This window comes from Buceros rhinoceros, unplaced genomic scaffold (assembly GCF_000710305.1).
Source record: "Buceros rhinoceros silvestris isolate BGI_N320 unplaced genomic scaffold, ASM71030v1 scaffold31478, whole genome shotgun sequence".
NCBI lineage: Eukaryota > Metazoa > Chordata > Aves > Bucerotiformes > Bucerotidae > Buceros > Buceros rhinoceros.
The window spans coordinates 19,075-42,747 of NW_010429082.1; the positions used below are offsets into that span (position 1 = coordinate 19,075).

At 36.3% G+C, this 23,673-nt stretch overlaps 1 protein-coding gene across 1 annotated transcript; it reads right to left on the reverse strand.

Annotated features, from left to right (window-relative positions):
• Nucleotides 1-23,673, reverse strand: TNKS2 (tankyrase, TRF1-interacting ankyrin-related ADP-ribose polymerase 2; the record flags this gene model as incomplete). The annotated part of the gene is made up of 26 exons (XM_010142525.1): nt 1-543; nt 861-1,017; nt 2,370-2,556; nt 3,988-4,093; nt 5,149-5,223; nt 5,891-5,988; nt 8,409-8,529; nt 9,121-9,203; nt 9,838-10,090; nt 10,863-11,051; nt 11,766-11,875; nt 12,282-12,501; nt 12,771-12,936; nt 13,351-13,496; nt 13,935-14,014; nt 14,692-14,863; nt 15,874-15,952; nt 16,045-16,136; nt 16,620-16,741; nt 17,663-17,849; nt 19,539-19,605; nt 20,690-20,784; nt 21,697-21,772; nt 22,074-22,110; nt 22,418-22,513; nt 23,449-23,673. Coding segments are annotated over 26 exons (3,302 nt in total), but the record flags the coding sequence as incomplete, so codon positions are not given.

Below are 23,673 nucleotides of genomic sequence, written 5' to 3' on the forward strand. Positions count from 1 at the left end.
GCAGTTCTAAAACACTTATATTACAAAGCAATGTAAATAAATACCAGGCTAGTACAAAAGCTCTTATTTACAGTTTTACAAATGAAAACATTTTCAGTGTAAATGCAGTGTTTTAAAGAACACAATATTAGTAAAATGAGTTCCCGTATAGAGCACTACAATTTCTGATAAATTTCAATGCAGTATTGTATAAAACCATAGTTTCAAGTTAATTTTTTGTTTGCCATGTAGGACAGTCAAACCCCAGTTTATGCCTGGAATGGTATCTGTTAAAGTGCTGAAAAAGAGGACATTTCTGAAATTTTAGAAAAACATACTGTACATTATTAAAGCTTTATCAAGTCAAAAATGGCATATTTTGTTCACATTTGCTACCACACCACCTGTGGGTGAAAGTTTTCAACAACTTATAATTAACACGATGGCAGCCATTGGTATCTTCGCATCCAAAGTCTGATGGTTTCCCACAAATAATTTGTCTTAAGCTTCAATGGTGGCTTCAGGTTTCATAATCTGGTAAGTAATCAAGTATTCTGGATAAGCCTGGAAAAGTGACACACACATTCTTTATTATGATTTCATTTTCTGGATAAATTCAGAAAGTTTGCAAGAAAGGGAAAAAAGTTTTTATGCAAGAGGAAAAAAAGGCAAAACACCAAAGGTGTTTTGGTGCATTCTGCATTTGGTGCAAAGGTGCCTGGAGCATTCTGGAAACACAGATCCTTTCACCTGCAACCACAGCTAGAGTTTAAGACAGAAGCAAGTCCTAGCACCTTGAATATAAGTGAAAAAAACCCAACAAATTACATGCCCTTAAAAAAGCCAACAAGTCTGAAAAATCAAACCAAAAAGCTCTTTACCTGTTCCCCTCTGTAAATGACGTATTCTGCCAATGCCAATCCATTTACACTGGGTCGCCCAGTAACTGAGTGATGTCCTGGGGGAGAATGAGCCATTTTCATAGCACTGAACTGCAGGAAAGACTTGCCCAGTGTTACACGACAAAACAGCAACTGCCTGTGTTAAAAAGGAAAAAGAACCATAAATACAAAGTGTTTGTGAAGCTCCAGAAAAACTATCTTTGTGATTTGAAACTTTCACTCGATGAGAATAGTGGAAATTTAAAGCCACTTTAGTCCCTCTTTGTAGTTCATTAAATTCTGAAGTTCCTTTTTGAAGGAAAAAAGTTATGCTGTCTTTGGAAAAGCTCTGTAGCCTCAGAGAACGGTTGGTAATAACACTGAAAAATGTTTATCTTAATTAGTGGAAACAGTACGCTGAACAATGTACTCAAAGATTGTCACTACCTTTTCTTTTTTCTTTTAAAGTCTTCTGAGGGTGCCCCCTCCAATCACTCATTCTAACAACATAATTCACTTGTGTTCTAACACTAGATTTGTATGTAACAGCCACATCAACATCAAGGCCAAGTGCAAACTCCAGGTCAACAGAAAATACCTCATACTAGCATCTGTCAGTATGTTATGAGAGACAGAACAAAGGTACTTATTTCTTTACATATGTACGATGGCAATGGAATCTCAGCATTTTTGCAGATCATGTTATGATGAACCATTTTGCTCAGCCAAAACTCTTGCTTTTCCAACTCTTCAAACTAAACAAATTAAAAGACTTTATTCAAAACTTTAGAAAGTGTGAAAAGACTCTGACACCCTCTACACCTCTAGAAGATTATTCTATTTGAAAGTGCCAGACAAAGAGTAAGCAATACGATAAAGAGCGGAGGCTCAAGGAAGAAAACTGGAAGAATGACCTTATTCCTGTGATACCAACACAAACCAGCATGTACACCAACCATTCTCCTGGCTGAAAAGGTGTCACTACCACAGTTAACTCCACGAAGCAAGAGTAACTTTATTCTGAACTGATGGTGTCAGTAAGACGTAACAAGCATTCTGCATAAAGTGGATTTAAGAACTCAACTGGTGGCACAGTCCACAAATTCACATCTTTATGTATGAAGCAGCAGTGCCATGGCGGCTGACTGTTAGAAATTACATCCTCCTCAAAGAAATACAGCATCTGAGTATCACTGAATTTCTCCTTTCTCTGCAACAGGCTATGGAATAAACCCTTATATTGCTGTACCTTTCACATAGGCATCTAGCAGATCCTCTTCACTCTCTGGCTATTTTTACAACACTTTAAGAGGAAAGGTTTGGTTAAACGACTGAAGATGGTTAAAGACTTAAGACTTAAATACTGAAGTTTTCTGAAAGGCTCTATTAGGCCCAGCACATAGCATGCTAAGAAGGTTGAGTTACAAAGCAAATCTTTCTTCATAGACTCTGCTGACTTGATTGTCTATAACACAATATACAAAAGCAAGATTCTCTTGAACTACTTACCTGTGGCAAACATAACAAGATCTATCTTTGTGAATTGGGCATCCAGTGCCACCTCCAATTCCATACACATATTGATTGCTTTTGGATGAATTTTCAGCAAAATAAATCCCAGCTCCAAACATGCCGCCTATATAGGCATGTCTCTCATCAAAGCCTTTGTGAATGATTGCATTCACAAATGGGGAGCCTAAGAAAAAAAGGAAGTAAAAAATTGAAAATACAGTATAAAGACACAATTGTGTCACCATTCAATTATCCATTCTCAACTCTTTTTCTGTACAGTTTTTCTACTCATACAAGGAAATCAATCTCCAGAAATTCTGACCTCAGATTTACACACCAATTTGCTAGACAGTAGCTGGTAAGCTTAAATGCTTAACAAATATTCAGAAAGTATAGTATCTAAGACAACTCTTGCTGCAAATCTGCACTCCTGTTGGCTGAGCTTAATTCTAACCAATATTCATTGAATTTGCTACACAAATGCTGTCTTCTTCCTAATACTAAGTAAATTGCATTTAAAAAGTAATAAACATAAACCAGTATTTATTTACTTGCAATGGTCATAAAATTAAGCCTTAAAGAATCATCTGTTCAAAATGGGTGGATTCTGCACCTTAAGACACCTAATAGCCATTAATTTGCACAAAAAGTGCAGGTTTTTTAGTAAGGGTTTTTAAGAGTATATATAAATATGAAAGCATCTCTAGAGAAAAGCTGTTCTACAAGAACTTGGCATTTCAGAGTTATTTTGGGAATTATAGTGAAAATAATCTAAAGCCTTATCCTTGAGCCTCAAGATGATAAACTGTACATGAAGCAGAACATTCCAGATGAAAGCAAAAATACCCTATGACAATTGCTTGCCACCTTCTGTAAATGACATATGTGGTTAAAGGTACTTGTTAGTAGTTAAAAAAGAAAAAAACTGAAGAAAACCCCCAAGAACGAACACTCATAATGCACTAACTGCATTTTTTCTTACAGGAGTACAGACCACACTCAAAAGACAGAATTTAGTTATCTACAACTTTGGGCAAGCAGTTAATTATTGTGTTATTGCTGCTTCCAACAGTAACGTGTTACGCTGGGAACTATGTAGCTTTCATCGGAAGGAGGTACTGTGAACTTGCTTACTTTGCTTCTCAGGACAAACTATGTATTTGTACGTGTGCACAGGAGAGCTTTTCTGGATTGATGAACCTACCGAATTACAAAACCAAGAAAACAAAAGAATCCCACCCCAAGCCCCAAAACAGCCCGTAGCAGAAGGAAGCTTGACCCTTAATTGTTTTGGTCACACAGCCAATAAAACAGAATTAGTAATTAAGCCAAGGAGGAGGCACAGCCCTTACTCTCCAGTCATAATTGCTAAAACGTTTTCACTTAGAACTTTGAAGTCTCCTTCAGGGAGAGACAATGAGATGCAAATTTCAGAGGAAAGATGCAGTGCATTGTATGTCCCCATTTTGACATATACAAACACTTTTTTATATAAAACTCTTGCAAAATGTAGAACTTATTTCCACTGAGAAAATTTACTTTGAGCCAGCAGAACCCCTCTAATAAAGCGTGCGGATGGGGAAACGAGTTCATAAGATGCATTTCAGTATCTCACCATGAAACAGCATCCTTTCATTAGCATGGTTATGGTTCTCTTCAGAGACCTCTTTCCTCCTGTGAGTGTACCTTTCCCATAGTTTTTTGTTGCACACTTTCTGAATCTGAAACAGACAAAAAGTAATTTCCACCCTGAAACTGAAAATGTCAGTTTGCTTTACTTGACAGATATTTAACCAACAGCAGCTATGAAACAGTACACTTACACTGCCACTTCAACAAGAATACTCCCCTAGAACTCAGTGAAACACATTCTAACTTAACCTGCAGAAGTTGATTGTTGTAACGTAACTTAAATAAATCATAATTATATGGTTAATTAAGAATCAATTAATTTTGAACTTCTTAATTTAAATTTAGCAGGTTTATTTGCAATTCTACTTGAGTATCACTCCAAACACTGTTTGATGCCAAAACACTAGTAAAAAAATCATCTAGTAAATGAAGAAGTGTCTTCCATGAAGACTTCTAGAATACTGAAAAAGTAAATAATGTACTCTGCCAAGTTGTGCTGGACGCTGTTTACATAAAGTCTTATATGTGTACATACAGCATATCGATACTATACTGGGGAAACTGTAGCAACAGTTCTGAGTAAAACTTAGTAATACTTCCTTGCAAATCAGAATCTCTGTAATTTTAAAGAAAGTGACCATTTCTTCACGCCAGGGTGGTGGTGGGGAAGGAATGCAAACCAAAATTCCACTGAATTATTTAAAGTGAGGTTGTCTACCGCCTGGTGTTCTAAGCTTCTCTGGCATTAAATCAGGCCAAAATAGGCAAGCATCCCTACTTCCATGCTTCAAGAGTTTTGCTTTCACTTGCTGCTTTTTACCCCTGTCATTCTCTCAAGAGAAACTTTCTTTTGTTTCCTATAAAAGCATCTGTCTTTTTCTTCAAACATCCTGTAGTTTCTTTGAGGTTCTTCTATGTCAATTTCTCATAAAATTTCTTAATGACTATTAGCCCATAAGCTATTTTTCCACATGATCTTATTCTTTGGATTTCCCTGGAGGATGATCTTTCTCCTGTGCCTATCACAGAACAGCACATCGTACCACATTACAGAACTTATCAAATGTAAAGCACTTCATGGACGTTTTATTTCCAATCAGAACTCAAAAGGTTTAACCACCAACCATAAAAATGCAACAGCTACCTTTAAGATGTTGTATCTATTGAAGACTCCACCAGCATGTCCCCCGTCTCTGTGCTCTCTGACAGTACTCTGCATCTGAAGAATAAGAATTTTAAGCAGGATCACTTTTTTTTCACAAAACATATATCCTTCATACAGTCAAATAATCAAAAGAACTAATTCTGTCTTAAATAAAAAACAAGAAATTTTCAAGCAATGACTGTAAGTAATGCCAGATTTTGGATGCATATGAACAGGCTTAATGTTTGGGTTTTTGTTTTTTTGTTTTTTTTTTTGTTTTTTTTTTTGTTTTTTTTTTTGTTTTTTTTTTTAAAAAAAAAACCCTTATGTTGAATAGTCCGTGGTCTAGTTTTCAAGACTGTCACTAATCTATTTCTTCAGAATTTTTTTGTTTCTTCAGAATTTTTGTGTGATTATGACACTTTGGAAGGAAGTGACTTAAAACTGTGTATAACAGCCATGCAATCAGTAGCACAGAATCTGTAAGATACATTGAAGAGCTTTTCTATATAGCAGAGGTTTTAAAAATACAAGCAGTAATAACAGAAGAAAAAAATTATGGACATCACAAGCACAGATTACAAGTGGTGCAGTCTAAGCTGGAAATTTGAAGTATCCTTATGAAAGTGTTTCTTAGTCTTAGACATGTTTATTGCACTATTAAATTGTCTAGCAATATTTCTTTATCTACTTCTTTAGCAGAAATAACAAAAATAGTGAAAGACTGCAAAGAAAGGCATACCTCTTCTTCCACTGACTGAAACTCCTTATCTTCAGTGGAAAGATCTATCAGAATAGTTCCGCTACCGGAAGTATTAAGAGTCAGATATGGGTTAAGTCCTGTGCATATAACAAAATACAACAGTTTCAGAAACTGCTTTACGACTGCTGATTTGGCATGATAACCACTAAGACATTTTTCTTTTTCAAGGGACCATTTTCTCAAAACTCAGTTTACAAGATGTAGAGGTTATCTGCTAAGGAAGGCAAAGATTACTGATGACTTTAACTGCTTTCCATCCGCCACATTCATTTTTGCGGATGTCAAAGTGCTACCTCTCAAATAACTTCATTAGTTTCAAACTAACTTTTTCGGAATCTCTGTCTATAACCTCTACCCATACGTTACCATGCAGACACTGTAAATGCCATGGGAAGCACAGCAGCTGGTCTGGATGCCTATCAACAGCAGTCATTTTCACTGGTCTCTAGATACTCACCAATCATTCTCTCAACAAGAATAAACGTTTCAGACACACTAACCCATTTGTTTGCACATAAGCAGTTGCTTACTTAAGAGTTCGCTTCAACACTAGGCAGTGAAACTGTGAGCAACCTGTCCCTGTACAAGAGTCTGTGACTACTGATGGTAATAGCATCAGGAATAAGAGAATTGATTTGAAGTGCTAATTCGGCAGGAATATTTTTCTCATGGATCATGCAGAAAGAGCTAATGAGAACTAAGATAGCTAGTGAACCTAGAATGCCTGAAGCTGATATTGACAGCTTAAAGGAAGCTTCTCTATCATTCCAAATATGAAAAAAAAAAACCCATAGAAACCGTTGTCAATTTACATATGTAAGTAATGGGAATGTAATTACTGGACATAAGAATACAAAACCAGGGTCTATCAGGTGTCTTTTAGCCCATGGCCTTCCTGGACAACTAGCAGGTGACCAGAGTCAGATGCTGAGTCTGTCATGATCTCTCCAGAAAGGAATAACACAAGGAAAAGGGAAACGGCAGCTTCATCCCCAGTCAGGAGCCTCATGTTAGCAGTGTGCAGCTGCAACAGAGAGTTCAGGAGCAAAAAACTGGCAAGAAAGCATCCAAATAAAGCTCTTCCACAAAAGCCCTACTATTCTCGAAATAATGGATATACTGTTCAGGAAGAGATGCCAAAAGATCAATGCAAGCATACTTGAGTGCTAGGGCACAACAGCAAGATCTAGAAAATTGACAAGACAACTGAATGACAACAATCCCCCCTGCCTCAAAAACACACCCTAGAAAAAAAAAATTCAGAGCTGTTGAAATATTTAGTTTAAGTACTTACGCCTACGGTTAATGTTACAAATAAAAATGTCAGGCCTTTTATGGCATAACAGCAAGAGTCTAGAAAGAATGGGAGTGGTGAAGGATTTAGATGTTTGACACTGTCTATATACAGATACATTAAAATACATACAAATATATGTATGTTCAAAAATACATCAGTTCTGCATGGAAGGCAAACCCCATTTATCATTACTGGTTGTAATTACTGTAGAACTCAAACAGGACATGAGGCTGAATGACACCTTAAAAGTAACGTCTATCCAAAATACTCAATGAATCTGACAAAAAACATCTAAGAAAATTATGAAGATTCACTTCAATACTTCACTATTAGGAAAAGAATTAAATTAAAGGGATGGTGAATACTGTTTTAGTGAGCACAAAATAATTTAAAGCTTGGGATAGCGACTCTCTCTTCACTATGGAGTGCAGATTTTAGAATGAAAATTCACAAATGGTGTCTCAAGCAGTAAAAAAATCCTACCAATTCCAACTAATTTATTCAATTCTATGAAACACAGCAAAACAACAGTAACTGATGTTTCAGTGAGACAAGGCAGAAAAAAAGGTTTGGGTGGTTTTTTTGTCTCTTATGCAGATGAATCGTACTGTTTCCAGGACTCTGCTGGTAATAACAGTGCTGCACAAATACAGGCTTTAGCACAAACTTCAATACAAGCTGAAGCTGTCGAACAGAGCAATTATGTTAATTTTGGTTCACTGGAAGCACGCCAACCGTATATTAACAAAAAGTATATATAAGTATTTCAGCTGGCTGAGAGAGCAAATGCACTATCCTTTTTCAGACCCCAGTGGAACAGTACATAACAGGCTCTAACCCATCAACAGATAATGTGCTTTGCTCTCCAGAGTTCTCCAATGAAGAGAAATACTCCCCACCTCAAAAAGCTTACAGTCGTTTTTCACTACATCTACACTTCACCTAAGTAAACACAATGATCACAAAAAAACGCCAAACCAACAATGAACTTAAAAGCAAGATTCACAGTAATTCACAGCAGAAATCAAAGTACTTATATTTCAAGTCAGAAGACATTCTTATCACCTGAAGTGCCATCTTTTAGGTCAAGTTTTGTTATCAATTATTTTTAATGAGATACAATTTGTAACAATCTAAACCATTTATAAAGATGGATTCTATAAAGGCAGTGTTACATAATAATTTGAAACAAGTATATACCTTGCTGTCCAGAAATGAGTCTTTCAACTCCTTTAATGATTTTATGCCTGTGGCCATAAGCATTAATTCCAATTTCCTTCAATTCTTTGTGTCCCATTTCAACCAATACATCCAGTGTTATCTATAACGAAAGCAACACCATTTTTTTTTGCTCAACAGCATGAACAGACTATAACAGCTGCCAGTATCAGTGAAAATACATCTCACAATAGTTGAGGTAAAAAGCAGGTGTGGAAAGAACATGAACATGGGAGACTTTAGTGTATTATTCTCTTTACTTAACTGTTTTCTACAAACTTTCGTCTTTAAATAACTATGCTACAAACTACAATTGTGTAACTTGTATTTCTTGCAAGGATCATGTTTCTGAGAGAGAAATACAATTTTCTAGATGTATTCAAACCAATAAAAACAAAACTAGAAATTTTACTAAATCAACACCGACTACTTATTTACTCCACCACTTATGCCACTGAAAGGAAATAAGCCTACACTCTCCAACTGATATAGACATTATTGCCCCCAGCTTGTAACATATACAAGTATTTTAATATATATTATATATCTATGAAAAAACCCAGTTACATTCTCTTTCTTCATTCCACTGCTTTTGAAATTCACTCATTTTAAATCTGTCTCGTTACATTATTCCAGTCAGTATTCATTCCTTTGCATTCTAGCTGAGTATCTGGAAATAAATATAGCTACTTACCTGTTCTCTCTCAAATATGTCAATTAGATGTTCAAGGCCAAGGTTCCGCACAAACTGATTTATGCTAAAATCTACACCTGAAACTGGGTAAGAAGAAAAACTCACAATGAATGTTCATACGTGTATTGTAAAAGAAAGTACACACATCTCACACTGTCTGTGGCGACAGTAAGAGAGCCAGAAATTCCTGGTCTTCTGAAGATGGGGAATAAGCACCTACATCACTAACCAGTGGCAACTATTAGTCTACCGTAGTACTCTATGATTTCTACCCCTCCCAAGAGCAGTCTTTGTGCTTCCATGACATAAGCAACTATCTATCTACCAGAAATGCCTGTTCAACAGAAAATATTTTAGAACTAAAATGTTACAAGTAACCTTTTCAAGACATCCGATCTAAAAATAGCCTCTTAGAAACTAGATAAGGTTTGTAGTAAATACTGCTTGGCATGGAGCCAAATTTCATTTGAGGTCTCTTTTAGAACTCAATTCACCATTTTGGTTCTGTACAGCAAAAAAGGAACATTTAAAAGATTCTGTAAGGGGAAAGTACTACTAAAATCTTGTACTACAAGACTTTTAGACTTCTGTTTCTCATTAACAATTTCATAAGGAACACAGATACTGGATAATATGATAGTAACTGTGTATATGTATAGGAAACTTCACACTTGTATATTCTTTTCACCCTATGGTGAAAAACTGAGAAACCCTCACCTTCTTTTTTCTCCAGAACAGTAGCTCCCTCTGCACTGTTTGTACCAACAACAGAAGGAAGTTCAGAAAAACTACCAGACAAGTTGTCAAGACTACTTGCAGCAGACAGACTGGATGGACTGGACGGAACAGAAGACAGGGAATCAGCCGTAGAACCCGTAGTCTGAGATACATTTATAACCTGAGGTTTGTAGCAAGTCGGTAAGGCAGAAGGAGGCATTGCCGCTGTCAATAACGCACTGACATCGTCTGCCTAAATAATAGAAAACAACTTATTAGAACAGAGGAACACTTTTACACAATGTTTTTTCCTAGAATGCATGATTATCATTCCAAACTTCTCAAATATACTGCAAAATGGAAAAATACTGGCAAAATATGCATTTTACAATGCAGTTACAAGCAGCCTTTTGTGCCAGCAGTGCACATAAATTGCAAAATGTTAATTAGTAAGAACTGTAGTAAGATAAAAAGTGAAGATTTCAGTATTTCAGAAAACTTCAGGGACAGTTAAACAGAATTAATTTTCTAGGAAAACCAAATAAAATATTCTACTGGCAACCGGAATTTATGAAACAGAACACTTAATCTGTGTGTAGCTTTCAATTGCATTATAATATTTAGGAAGAAACCCACCCAAAACCTTAACAGCCAGATAGTTTCCTAAATTTATGTTGCTATAAAGTTTGCATACATTTTATTGTAACAATTTTTGATTAGTCAAACTGTAAGTACTGAATTAAAAAGCATCAAATAATAAGCAAGAATTCCTTTTGCTGCTTTGTTTGTTTTTTTTTCCTGACTCCATCCTGAATTAAGTTTTGAGCAAGAAAATATTTAAAGAAGGTTTATAAAGGTTCTATTGACTTTCCTTACTAAGCACGTATAAACACCAGAGAAACCACAGTATTTTACATTTTGCAGAAGTTGTCATATTACTGGTTTTTTTTTAGACATAGTTTTTAGATGAGCTGCCACAAATGGCAGTTGAGTACAGATTTCCCAAGAAGAGCCCCTTGACTTACAGTGACGAGGTCCAGTGGTGTTTGTCCTTCTTGGTTTTTCAGAGTAGGATCAGCCCCATGTGCCAGTAACAAGGCACAAAGTTGTGTTCTTCCTTTCTGAGCTGCTTCATGCAGAGGTGTGAAAGCCCATTTGTCCGTAGCATTCACACACGCATTGTACTTTATAAGTAAAGCTGCTACGTCAACATGCTGGAAAATAAAAATACCTGTTAAATTCCAAGGTACCACAGTATATTAAACTAACTCAGAACTATTACTGGCATGCCTCTGTAATCCTCATTCTGGTTTTTCTTAGCATACATTTTCTTTCTGGTTATGATTTTAACAAGTATTAAAACAAGGTGTTTTCTTCCTTATAATATCCCCGTAAAAAGTTAAGGTTTCTTCTCCTGAGAAAAAAGGACAGACTACAAGAGAATGCCAAATCCAGCGAAATCTGAAGACAAAAAAGCCTGAATTTGAACTTTCAGCTTGGAAAGTGATCAACCATTCTAATTAAAGACTTGATCCAAGCAGACAAATCCAGTAAGTCCACAAAAACAATACAGGCTTCAATGCCAGCTAAATAAGTGAAAATGAGATCTTACTGATAAAATTTGACTGGCATAAGTAAGGAAATGCATTTCACGGAACACCTTTCAGGCTGTTGGCTTTCTAAGTGTTCACGTTCAGAAAACTCAATTCTGTAAACTCCAACCACAATTTTACAAATACAAGAGTCTTCACCTATAAAATGAGCTGACTATCATCTATTTTTTTTGCTTTTTACAAGTAATTACATCACAACTCAACGGCAAAAGATTTCTAGAGCATATTGGCTTACAATGCTTTCAATAAAATACATCACTTTGATTTATTATTTATTTTAAAAATAAATAAAGACTCAAAGTTTGAGCTATTTACCCCATAAGATGCTGCATTATGCAGAGGAATCAAACCTCCTTTATCCTGTGCATTCACGTCTGCTCCATGCTGTAACAGGTACTCTGCTACCTCCAAATTGTTATAACCAGCTGGAAGGTTGCAAAAGTACAGAGTAAGTAGAACATATTAAAAAAAAACTCAATAGGCTGTAGAGAAGTAGCAATTCACTTCAATTACATGAAATTTAAGATGTCAATCCCAGTGAAGGCACTGTACTACCTAATAGTGAGGACAGATTCATACTATTTAAGAATTATTGTTTTCAAAACCTCTGTAAGTAAATAGTAAAAGATCTTCTTTGGCTAGAGAGAATAGGAATTTAAAACAATTAAACTGTTTAGAAGAGGAATGTAAAATTAATATGCATAAAATACTATCTTTTTTTTTTAAGAGAAAATATGGAATCCTCTAGATGGGGCTACACTTTAAGCTTGCTTAGACATAGAAAGTTAAGCCACAGTAACTCTGATCAAAACCATTAATTAAACCACTGACCTGCTAAATGTAGCGGTGTTGAATGCCGTCCTTGTGTGTCCCGACAGTTGACATTGTCAGGTGAACACAGCTTTTTCACTCGGGCCAAACAACCTTTCTTTGCAGCATCTAGTAGAGCTGCGTCTCCTCGAAGTAGGTCTTGAATATCAGTATCACCATCTTTCACAAGGTCTAGAGGTGTATTTCCATCTCTGTTTTTCTTTGTAGGGTCAGCTCCATGCTGCGCACATCAAGAACAGGTGGCAAGTGCATAAGTAGGCATCTTATGCCTTACTGAGCAAATATTCTGACACATATTCCAATTCTTCAGAGCATTCCATTTACTTTGTTAGAAAGACCACCACAGTCACTAACAGCATCTGCTGTACTGAAAACACACATATCATTTAGAAACCACAAAACACAAATAAACTTCTCAAAGAAGTCCAGTCACATTTCAGGCTGAATAAGAAAGAAACGAAGGTAACCTCTCCCCAGCATATGTAATACCTGTAACAGGAGTTTGCAAATCTCGTATTTTCCTTTTGCTGCAGCTTCATGCAAGGGAGTGAATTTCCACAAGTCAGCTACATTGACGACTGCACCATGTTTCACCAACAGTTCTGCAACTTCATAGTGACCATATGAGCAAGCATTATGTAAAGGGACAAGTCCTCTGGAAACAATTAAAAAAAAAATTATCTTTAAAAATTGGGTGTTTTTTCACAAAATGACGAAAACTTAAAACACAATGCACCTTCCACAATCAAACCATAATAAAAATGTATTTAAAAAAAATTTTTCATAATAGTCTAATATAGCAGGAATATCTCCTGTCAAAGTGGTAAAAACGCAATGAGCAACGGCACAGAAAAGAAGTAAAAACACGGGGCCAGTGAAATTCTCGATGCTCTGGTCTCAAAGTACCACAAAATGCTTTTGTGGATACTCTGACATCTTCATTCTAACAGAACTTTCCATGAAAATAAAAAAAATTAATGTCTGAAGAAACACGAGATGCTTCTCAGCTAGCAATATTCAAGAGATGACAGATTACAATTGCAAAGAAAATATACTTCTGAGTATTTACCCCTTATCTTTTGCATGCACATCAGCTCCGTGCTGAAGAAGATACTCAACAACGGATACCCTGTTATATCCAGCTGCAAAATGAAGTGGTGTAGACTGACGTCCTTCAATATCTCTGCAGTTCACACTTTGAACTGTACACAGTTTCTGTCAAATTTCCAAAACAAACCAAACATCACTATATATAGTGTTGGCATACCTTCAAAATAGTCATAAAATGTTTTTATATGTAGCTATTTTTGAAAAATTGTTTTAATTTAAAAAAGTGTATTTCTTCATTTATTTTTACATGAAACCTTTTTTCATAGGTTATGTCCCAAGGGAAAACAAAACAGAACAAAAAACCCCACTCCCTCCTCCCAAATCCATATCTGTGACTTCTTTTTTATGCTTTTTATGTAAGGCAAACTTCTGGAAGTGGTGAACACTACATTTTGTCATTTGTAATATTTGTGCCATACAAAGGTTTTAGAGGAGGGATCACAACTCTAAAGCAGAGAGTGAAGGGTTGTTTGATTGCTTGTTTGGGGAAATTACAGTTTGGGATATAATTCCCTCTTATTTTTAGGACAGGCTTAAGCTTACTTTTACAGTATCCACATCTCCAGCCTTTGCAGCCTCCAGCAACTGCCGATCTGCATCGGAATTACCCAATGGGATACCTTCTGCAAAATAAATGAGGTTGCGTGACAGGTAAGGGCATGTCATCGAAGGAATTTGTTACGTCAGGAAATAATTTGAGTATTTCAAGGATTTATCTTAAAAAGAAAAGTTGACCAATTATAGACAAGCTTTGCCTTTTCCTACTCCCTACAACTGTAGCTCTAACAGTGTTGGCAAAGTTGCCTTTAGCAACATGCTTCCTATCCATTTTGAAGCACTGTGGAACCAACTAGACATTTGTTACCTCAGTTTCAGAATCAGATTATATCAAGAAGCTTACCTATGCGTATAATGACAAAGTCACTCTTGAAAATCCATGTACCGTTGTCTCTGCTCACAAATGCAAAGCAGGTTTTTTTGTTTTTTAAACTTGTTTTCTGCTTACGAGATTACCCTTCCCTATGTCAGGATCTTTCCAAAGTTACCTCTGCTGGCTATACCATGAAACATTCTAAGCATCTCTGACAATCCATGTAACTAAATGCTAGAGAGTAAACGGTATTGTTAACTCCAGGTAAAGCAGGCATCTCCCTGTGCACGTGGTATAGAGTAAGAACTGCTCAACCTAGTACTGCCCTCTGTAGAAAGAACTTTTGGTTTCTTTGACAGCATTTGAATTGCCAAGTAAAATGAAGCACCACGTTACTTCAGGAGCAGATCCTAAATAAATCAGTTGTACCTTGTAGTAGCTGTTGCACACTTTCAGTCCCCATTTGTAAGGCTGTGAAGCCCTGCAGAGACACAATGGAAGGATCACATCCGGAACTTAACAGCAACCTGCATGTCTGAAGATGACCACAATATGCTGCTCTGTGAAGAGAGGTCTGGCCAAGATTATCTAGTGCATTAACCTAAAAATAACACAGACAAGAAATACAACCGTTAAAACCTAATATTAAAGCTGATTTCATTGCTGACTGGAAGTTTTGGAAGTGTTGTTCTTACTTTAATTAGAAGAACACATTCAGTTTATTTCCAAAGGTCATGACATTTCAAAAGATAAAATTTAAACAAAACCATAAAGTTGTAACTTCAGTTACTAAGGAATAATAGTACCCTTTTAGAGGCTTGTGAATAAACTAGTATAAACAGTTAAAGCAAGTTTTCCACATTCAGAAGCAGGCCATTGTTTTGCTCACAGCAGCACAAATCATCAGTGCCAACAGGCAGAACAGCTTTTATCTGCATTAGAGCTTACTGTGTTTTTTCAGACTGAGGACTTTCTATGCATCTCAGTCAAGGTATATTTAACAATTTAAAAGCGTACATCCAAAGGTTATTTGTATTCACTATTGTTCCTCTGTTTTTGACCATTGCTTGGGAAACTTCACAGCACTCAGGTTGTAATCAAAATTCCATGAGAAAGAGATTCAAATCACAGTTTTGGAGGATTTATGCGTTACAAAGAGGATCGCCTTTCCACTTTTTGTTTTTGTGGAAATTTGAACTAAACACTGTATTATAATTTAACATTTTGCCTTCGTTTCAATTTTTATCGCACGCATGATTACATAAAATCTACCTGTTATACAGTTTGGTCTAGCTTCTTGTTGTTCATATATATTTCCCTACTTTTTTTCCTTAAGCATTTCATTAGTACTGCTGGACAATGAAGTACTGAGTAAGATGCTCTACAAGCTTTCAGTTAACAGTGAGAAGAACTTCAACCGTACTTCTTATAAAACAGGATCAAAACAATGATGTATAGGGCTGTACTTATGTCCTTAAGTACACAGATCTATAACCTTCTAAAATGAATTGTTTTAGAGAAGTCTATCTACTCAGCTGTCCATTCTCATGGTATGCAAACCTATACAGTAGACAAACCTCAACAAAAAAAAGTAGGCATAGTAACTCATACCTTAGCTTCGTGTTTGACAACTACTTCAACAACATCATTATGAGCCTTTTCTGATGCCACATGGAGAGGAGTCAGGAAGCTTTTTTTCAAAAAAAAGAAAGAATAATTCAAAATATATTTTGCAAAATTTTCTTAAAAACCACTTAGGAGTACGGATTTGTAACCACTCACTCTTTTGTTTTTTCATTGATGTTGGCTCCTTTCCTCAGCAGCAATTCACACACTTGTTTTCTCTTAGGATATGGAGATGCAGCAGCACAGTGCTGAGAACATTTAAAATTGTAGCATTAACAACTAGCTAGCAAGATACAGGTTTTACTGCTTGCTGATCAGCTGGCAGTTAAGAGCTGGTTTTATGCAAAGTCGACAGAAAAAAACCCCAACATGCAGAAGCTTATTAATTCAGGAGATTCCACACCGGTTTTTGGATTTATTCTTATTTTCCAGATCTCCCTCTCCAATAACCTTCAAGCTTTACAAAGCTAATATATGTTGCTTAAAACTAGACTATTCTACAGAAAAGCAGTCATTTAGACAACCTAAATTAAACAGGCAATTTAGATTAGTCTTACTAGTAACCTTAAGAACAAAATATTAATCAACGTTACTTAACTAGACACTGGATATTAAGATTTGGTCTGAATTACACTGTTTCACACTGAAATTCTTCAGTTCTCAACTATTACCTAGTATGTTTAGGTCAGCCACAATATATGCAAAATAATTAATAAATCTGGAGATATTACCAGTGCTGTCTCATGTGTTTGAGGATGCTTGAAGTTCACTGTCTCCAAAGAAAGGTGTTTCTTTATACGAGCTACATCTGATTCTCTTGCAGCCTGTAGAAGTGAGTGGCCTTTGAATTCATCTTTAAAAAGGAATAAAAACATACCAGAAGGTTACACTCTGTTACTTGAGAAGGATCAAGAGGATTTTTTCAGTGAGATAAAAAAAAAAAAAATTTTTTATTCAGCAGACTATGGTACAGACATTCCCAACTCAGACTTAAGAATTTACATTTGACAGAACTTGTTAGCTAAGTCCAATGCTACAGGAATGTGCTTTGTTTCTAAACCACAGCCAGAGACATCCAAACTGGCTGAACAAGACATATTTCACTCACCACTGTTCTAGGTTCTACTCTTCCCATATGTTTCAATTCAAGCATATGTAAGTCTCTGCTTCTGACCTGTCTTTGGAAAACCATTTCTAGATGCTTACATGAGGTCTAATGTAGTGTTTACTGATAAATTTTGTACACAGCCCAGAAAGTTATTGTTTGATCACTCAAGACAGAATTCAAGGCATTTTTTAATGCTTTATGTTTGCTGGTGAAAATTGATGCCTTTCATCAATTTCTTTGAACTTTCAGCAACTGTGGCATACTCAAACTCAGCACTGTCAACAGTTAACTTTTTCTTCAGACAAAACACAGTGGAATAAAAAAGACTATTTCAACAGTCTTGATGCAATGACAGGAGCAAGTATGGAAAATGAAAGTGTAGTGGCAAGGTCATGAGGGAAAGCATCTATTCAGGGAAGAAAAGCTACAAAACCCATCGCAACCACATGACTATAATACTGACAATAAAATTAATTTAAATGCCTACATTCAGAAAATCTAGCAATCTCAAACTGTGAACAGTGAAATGTACTGTCCAATATTGCTCAACTGCTTGGAAAGCGTAACCATTTCCAGATCTGATTTCTGGCAGGTCACTGTCTATCTGGGGAACCTATGCACACATGACAATCTGTAACTGTAGAACTGATCTCACTTCATACTCACATGCTAATCGTTCTTTTAACTGTGGTGTTGGAGCCAAATCAATGGTGCTTTTGTTGTGACAGTTCAACAGTGTTGGGTCAGCACCATAGCTTAACAAAAGAGAACATACTTCCACCCTGTTCTTAGAAGCTGCTTCATGCAGAGGGGTGAATTGCCACAGATCCATTGCATTCACACATGCTCCATGCTTGAAAAGGAAAGGGGTAAAAAAGAAGCCATGTCAAAACCAGATCAATAGAAGAAGTCTTCTGTCATTAGTTTCAGTGCAGTAGACTGTTAAAATAAAAAATGCTTGTATGCAAACTGTATCCAGGACATTCTCCAGACATTCACTCTCAATAAAACACATTTCAGCACATTGCAGTTTTCAATCCTGTAGCGTCTCATGAGTATGTTCAAAGCAGCCAAAGGCAGGCTAGTCCCTTCAGGCTTCCTCCAGCACCTCTAAAAGGAGAGTAGCTCTACTACAGGTCAAACCAGAGAAAGAGCTTACTTCATATATTCCCAAACACCTTTGAACAAGCTCCTGTTTCTTGCTACTCTAGAAAAAGCCTAGAGTGAACAGTTGATCTAAGATAAATACATGTATTGTTGAATATCCCCTGAAATATTAATGCCAAGGTATCTAGAAGGAGATAGGCATTCAAAATTGACTTAAATTCAAAAGATTTAAGGTCAAGGTTCTGCAAGTAATATTCCCGGAGGATTAATATCTGTGTAATTCTTCTCCAGTATCATCGTGTATGCATCCTTGTAAGCAAGTCTGATAGGTCATGTCCTTTCCTTTGGGCCTGTTAAAGCTGTAGTGCTTTGCAAAAAAATAATTTGAAATTCAGTGGAGCAGAAATCCAACAGAGAATATGACTCTAGCCAGACAAGACACACAGTAGTGTCGAGACAAGAGTTTTGGTTTTTATTGGTCTAGTACCACAGCTGTAAAGATTCATTCTACAATTGGCCTCTGAAATAAGTAGAAAAAAGAAGGCAACGCCCCCCCAATTTGACTATCTATAATTACTACCCTATATGCTTATTTCAATTTTTACTTAATTTTGGCTAGACAAATAGAAAGACACATGGAGTTAGTGAGGACTGAGATACAGGATAGAACAACAGCAGCTATTTCCTGAGCACCCAAACACCTGAAGTTATCTAACAGAACACCCCCTGCTGAGATAATGATTTGCTGCAGCAGCTGAGAATGGGCACAGTTCAGAAGTCCCTTGGTGGACAACACTCACAGAGTTTTGCAGACCACATCTCTGAGCCTCTAGCATAATGTGCATCATACTTTTTCTTCAAGATTAACCCAATCCAGATAAACCATCTCAGTTCTGAGAGTTCACTTACTTCAGAAAAAATGACATTTTCCTTCTTTGGAGTAAAGGCTACAATTCAGGGCTAGAATTGATGTAATGTTCATTCCCTCAAAAGCCTGATTACTCTATAATGTTAAAACATTTACAATCTTTACCAGTATTCTTTTCAAAAACCTCTTAATACTCTGTCTTCTGAAATACTCTTCTATTGTCCATCTCACAATATTGCTCAATTTTCAGAGTTTCTTTTTGTGAGTTTTTCTGGGTGGGGGTGGGAAGGTTGAGATAAGAAGTATTTATCTGGTGGTACAAAACCATTCAACTCTGGAATAGAGAGTTAAACAGAAAGCACATTTATAAGGAAAAAGCCTCCCTGCAAACAGAAGATTCTGTAGCTCCAGCTTAATAATCACTAACTAACGTGTAGAGCAAAAGCAATGTATATTTCTTTAAGTTTTGTCAATCTAAGCACAAAATAATAAAAAAGCAACTTGCATTAGTACATTATGAACTGTTCTTATTTAATAATATGCAATTTAATCTCTTCGAGGACCAACCTTTACTAGGAGCTCTGTTACTTCATAATGACCATAGGAACAGGCATTGTGAAGTGGCACCAAATCTCTATATAGGAAAGAAAGGGGGGGATGATTACCTTAGTAAATGTATTCCAATTCCAAATGCACCTATAACACTACAAATGGTACTATGTTGTACCTTGAACATTTTATAAAAATAATATCAGTGATGTTCAAATTATGTTGAGGGGAAGTAAGAAGCTGGAGAAGAACTCAGAACCCTAAACAGGAAGAACTACGTGCAGGGGATTTTCAGGAGTGACAGTAATTATTTCCTTTTTCACAAGAACAATGCTGTAAGATTACCTTCTCCCTTGGAAACTAAAGAAGGCATACTGACTAATGTTTAAATAACTGTACAGTATTCTACAGGAACAGCAGAGCAACAGAAGCTTTAAAGGCAGCTTTATATTCTCTCAGACCCAGTGGTCTTAGAAGGACATGAGAAATTGGCAAAAGTGAATTCCTTCACTGCGGGATATAAGCAAGAAATTAGAAAAGTGAAGTTCAAGCCCAAGGGGATAATCAAAGCTGTCTTATCAGGCAGCTATCTATTATATGTAGCTGTGAAGCAACCTTAGGAAAAAGGAGGAATAAGTTTGCTTTCCATAATCTTTAACGTACGCAAATACACATTTTAAAAATAGGTTTTTCATTACATTTTACGTAACTAAATAAACTTAGCATATCTGTATTTCACTACTTTCCTGACATAATGAAAAGCTTGAAAATGTAGTCCAAACAAAACCTCTGAGATTCAGACCTTCAATTTTTATTACATTCTTTGCAAAAAGAAGTACAGAAACTTAAAAGTAGAAAGGAAATTAAGATTGATTCAATTGTTGAAATATTTGCCGACTTCACAGCGGTGTATGAATGTACTTTATTAAACAAGAGACAATAATCTGGCTAAATAATTTGATACCTAAAGGCAGCATGGTCAGCTCAATTTTGATTCTACTGATTCATGTCTTAAGCCCATACATTTTGCATTTCTGTCATAACAGAATGGTTGAAGATGGCATAACGGTCTCAAGTTAGAAATTCTTCATGTTTAAAATAGTATTACTATTCTTGATTTCATCTCAAATTTTAACAAATTCTGTACATTCTGAACAAAATGAACCTACCCTTTATCCTTAGCATGTACATCAGCCCCATGTTGCAGTAAGAGCTGTACTATTTTTACACGATTATACCCAGCTGCTAAATGTAGAGGAGTAGACTGAAATGACAGAATGTAGAATTAGTAAAAGAAAAACACGATTGATTTTATACTTGTTTTTTCAAAACATGTTAACGATACTAATTACTCAAGTCCTTAAAATACTTGCAAAATTATAAAAACCAGAGTGCTTACATCAAACACTTGAGAACTACGTTCATTATTTACTGACTACTGTCGCAGTCATCATAAACACAAATCCTGAATTTACTCCGTCACTAATACATGCTGGTAACAAAGGCCCTCTTAAAGGACTTCTGAGTCCTGCAGTCCATTTTTGTCTTTCAGCCTTTTAGATGTTTTGGAGATCCCAGTATCTTACCACAAAGCCTTAAGAAGTGAAACTCATTCAACCGAAACTTAGTGAGAACAACGAGGATGCTAAAAATTGGTTCCCAATAATCCGAAGCTTTGGTATTCTATGGGTGGAACCCAGGAAATTATGAGGATTTTTTTTAATGGGGATTTTGAACATTTTTCTTGTAGTTCTTTATCAGTACTTATAGAGGTGAATAGCTTGTTCCCAAAACAGCAGAAATATCTTGCCTAGAGTGTATGGCAAATAAGGGGCCTCTGTGCTACCTCTCTGTGATAGCAACAAGAATCTGTGAAAAGGGCTCCCTTCTTTATCACTGCAGATATGAAGGTCAAACAGAAGTTCCAACTGAAAAGCTATTTCATTTATTGCTCCTAGATGGAAATACCTACATAGTCCTTTTAAGATTAAAAACCAAACATCAAAAAATCATATCAGCTAGCTGCTAGACAGGTACAATCTTATTTTTCCACATATATTAAAAACCAAAAAAAAAAGACAGATTCTATGTTTAACATTCTTAAAATCTGGTAAAAGAGTAACTGTGAAACATGTAAGAGCGAACTAATTTTACACCAGGTTTTAAACGAAAATACCTTTCTGCCATCACTTGCATGACAGTTAACGTTTAACGGTGTAAGAAGAGACATCATCTTTTCTTCATTTCCACTCCTAAAAAAAAAAAGACATGAAAATGGCAGAAAAAATTTTATTCCAGTTTTTAGTAGCTTATTATGTTTCAATATTTTTTCTTGCTCTAATATTCAGCAGATCTGAGGTAATACATTCACTTCTGTCAGCAATAAAGTAAAAAGCAAAAATGCATTTATACATATTTTTGTAGCTGTACTCGCAGGTAACAGCCAAAGTTGAGGATCCACATGGAATGCCAGCTCAAAAGCTACTATATATATTCATTACATGTATTTCTGAAAACATAACTAAATTCCAGATATCTTCCAAACATGCATACCTGGCACTTTCCAAGAGTTCATCTTTCTTGTATTCACCTGGAAGACAAAAGAGAGTTTCTTTAATTGTTTAATAAATATCTATATAGATGAAGTTCACTAATTACCCTCTTCCAAAATTTTAGAGAGCATAAGTGCTAAAAACCTGACAGTGCATTACTGAACTAGCACAATAAACTACTCATCCAGAAGACATCATCCCATGACCGAGATGATAAAGATCATACAGGAATTTCTACTTAGAATTATAAAACAGAAAAAACATAAGAAAGACAAACCCCAAAATTCTGTATTGCATTAATTCAACTGCTATTAGTCATAACATAATTGGAAGATTATCCCTTACCAGTCAGCACTGCTTTTGCAGATGGGTCTGCTAAATCCAAAGCTGTTCTTCCATCTGTGTTCCGGATGGTTGGTTCAGCACCGTGCTGCAGCAGTACTACAAAATGCCAAAGTTCTCCATAAGAAAGCAATTCTATAAGATGGGGTTTGTAAGACATATCATTACTCTAAGCCGCAAGCAGCAAAAGAAACATCCAGTTACTGATCCTAATTTCCCCTCTCAAATTTTTACAGTCAGAGTTCCTTAATGTCATCTGTGGACAGTTCAACTACTGAAACATGCCTAGACACATTTTATGAGGAAAAAAAGCAGAGCAGAAATGGAACAATCACAGACATGCAGGAGGCAGTCTCAGCTGAAAGACTGACACACCACAAAACCAGCAGCTATCTCCCATCAGGACCAGAGCATGCTGCCTCACATCCGCAAGCGACTATGCCCTGAACCGTGCACAGCAGCAGCAGGCCATGATTCTTGCACTCACGCTGGGGCCAGACAGGCAACGTCATATATACTACTCTCCAGATGTTCTCCTTAATAACCACACAGTCAAAAATTAGTTTCTTGACCACATATATAACTTTCTACCTCTTCCTAGCTCTTAAGAACTGTCTAGGCAAAACCAGTGGTCAATATTGATGCTTAGCTCCTATCCTTAACTGATTTCTCATAGCTGCTACACTGAGACAGAATGAATCTGTAATTAAACCCACTTCTTTTCTTTCCCATGCTCTATGAGTAGCAGCAGAAGGCAGCACAGGAGTCTAGGCTGAAGCAGAAGAGAATCTACCTCCATCATGTCACTCTAAAGCTCTTTCCCCACAATGTCAATGTGAACCTTTATATTTAGGCAATTACCAAAATAGATCCAAAAACTTATTTCTTATAAAACTGACATATGAATTTAAGTTTATAAAAGATTTTTCGTTTTAATCCTTATATCAGCCATAGCTTCACAGAGTAAAAATGATCTTGATTTTTCACAGTGAAAAAAAAATGAGTCAGTCACAGGAAGAGTGGGAGAAAATTACCAATGCAGACATCTGTCTTGCCCTTAATGGCAGCCTCATGAAGGGGAGTGTAATTCCAATTATCCCTAGCATTAGGATCTGCACCATGCCGCAAGAGAAGGTTGACAACTTCAGCATGACCAAAAGAGCAAGCGTTGTGAAGCGGAATAAGGCCTCCATCATCTCGTGCGTGGACATTGGCACCACTCTGAAGTAAATACTCAACAACATCCTTCCGACCAAAAC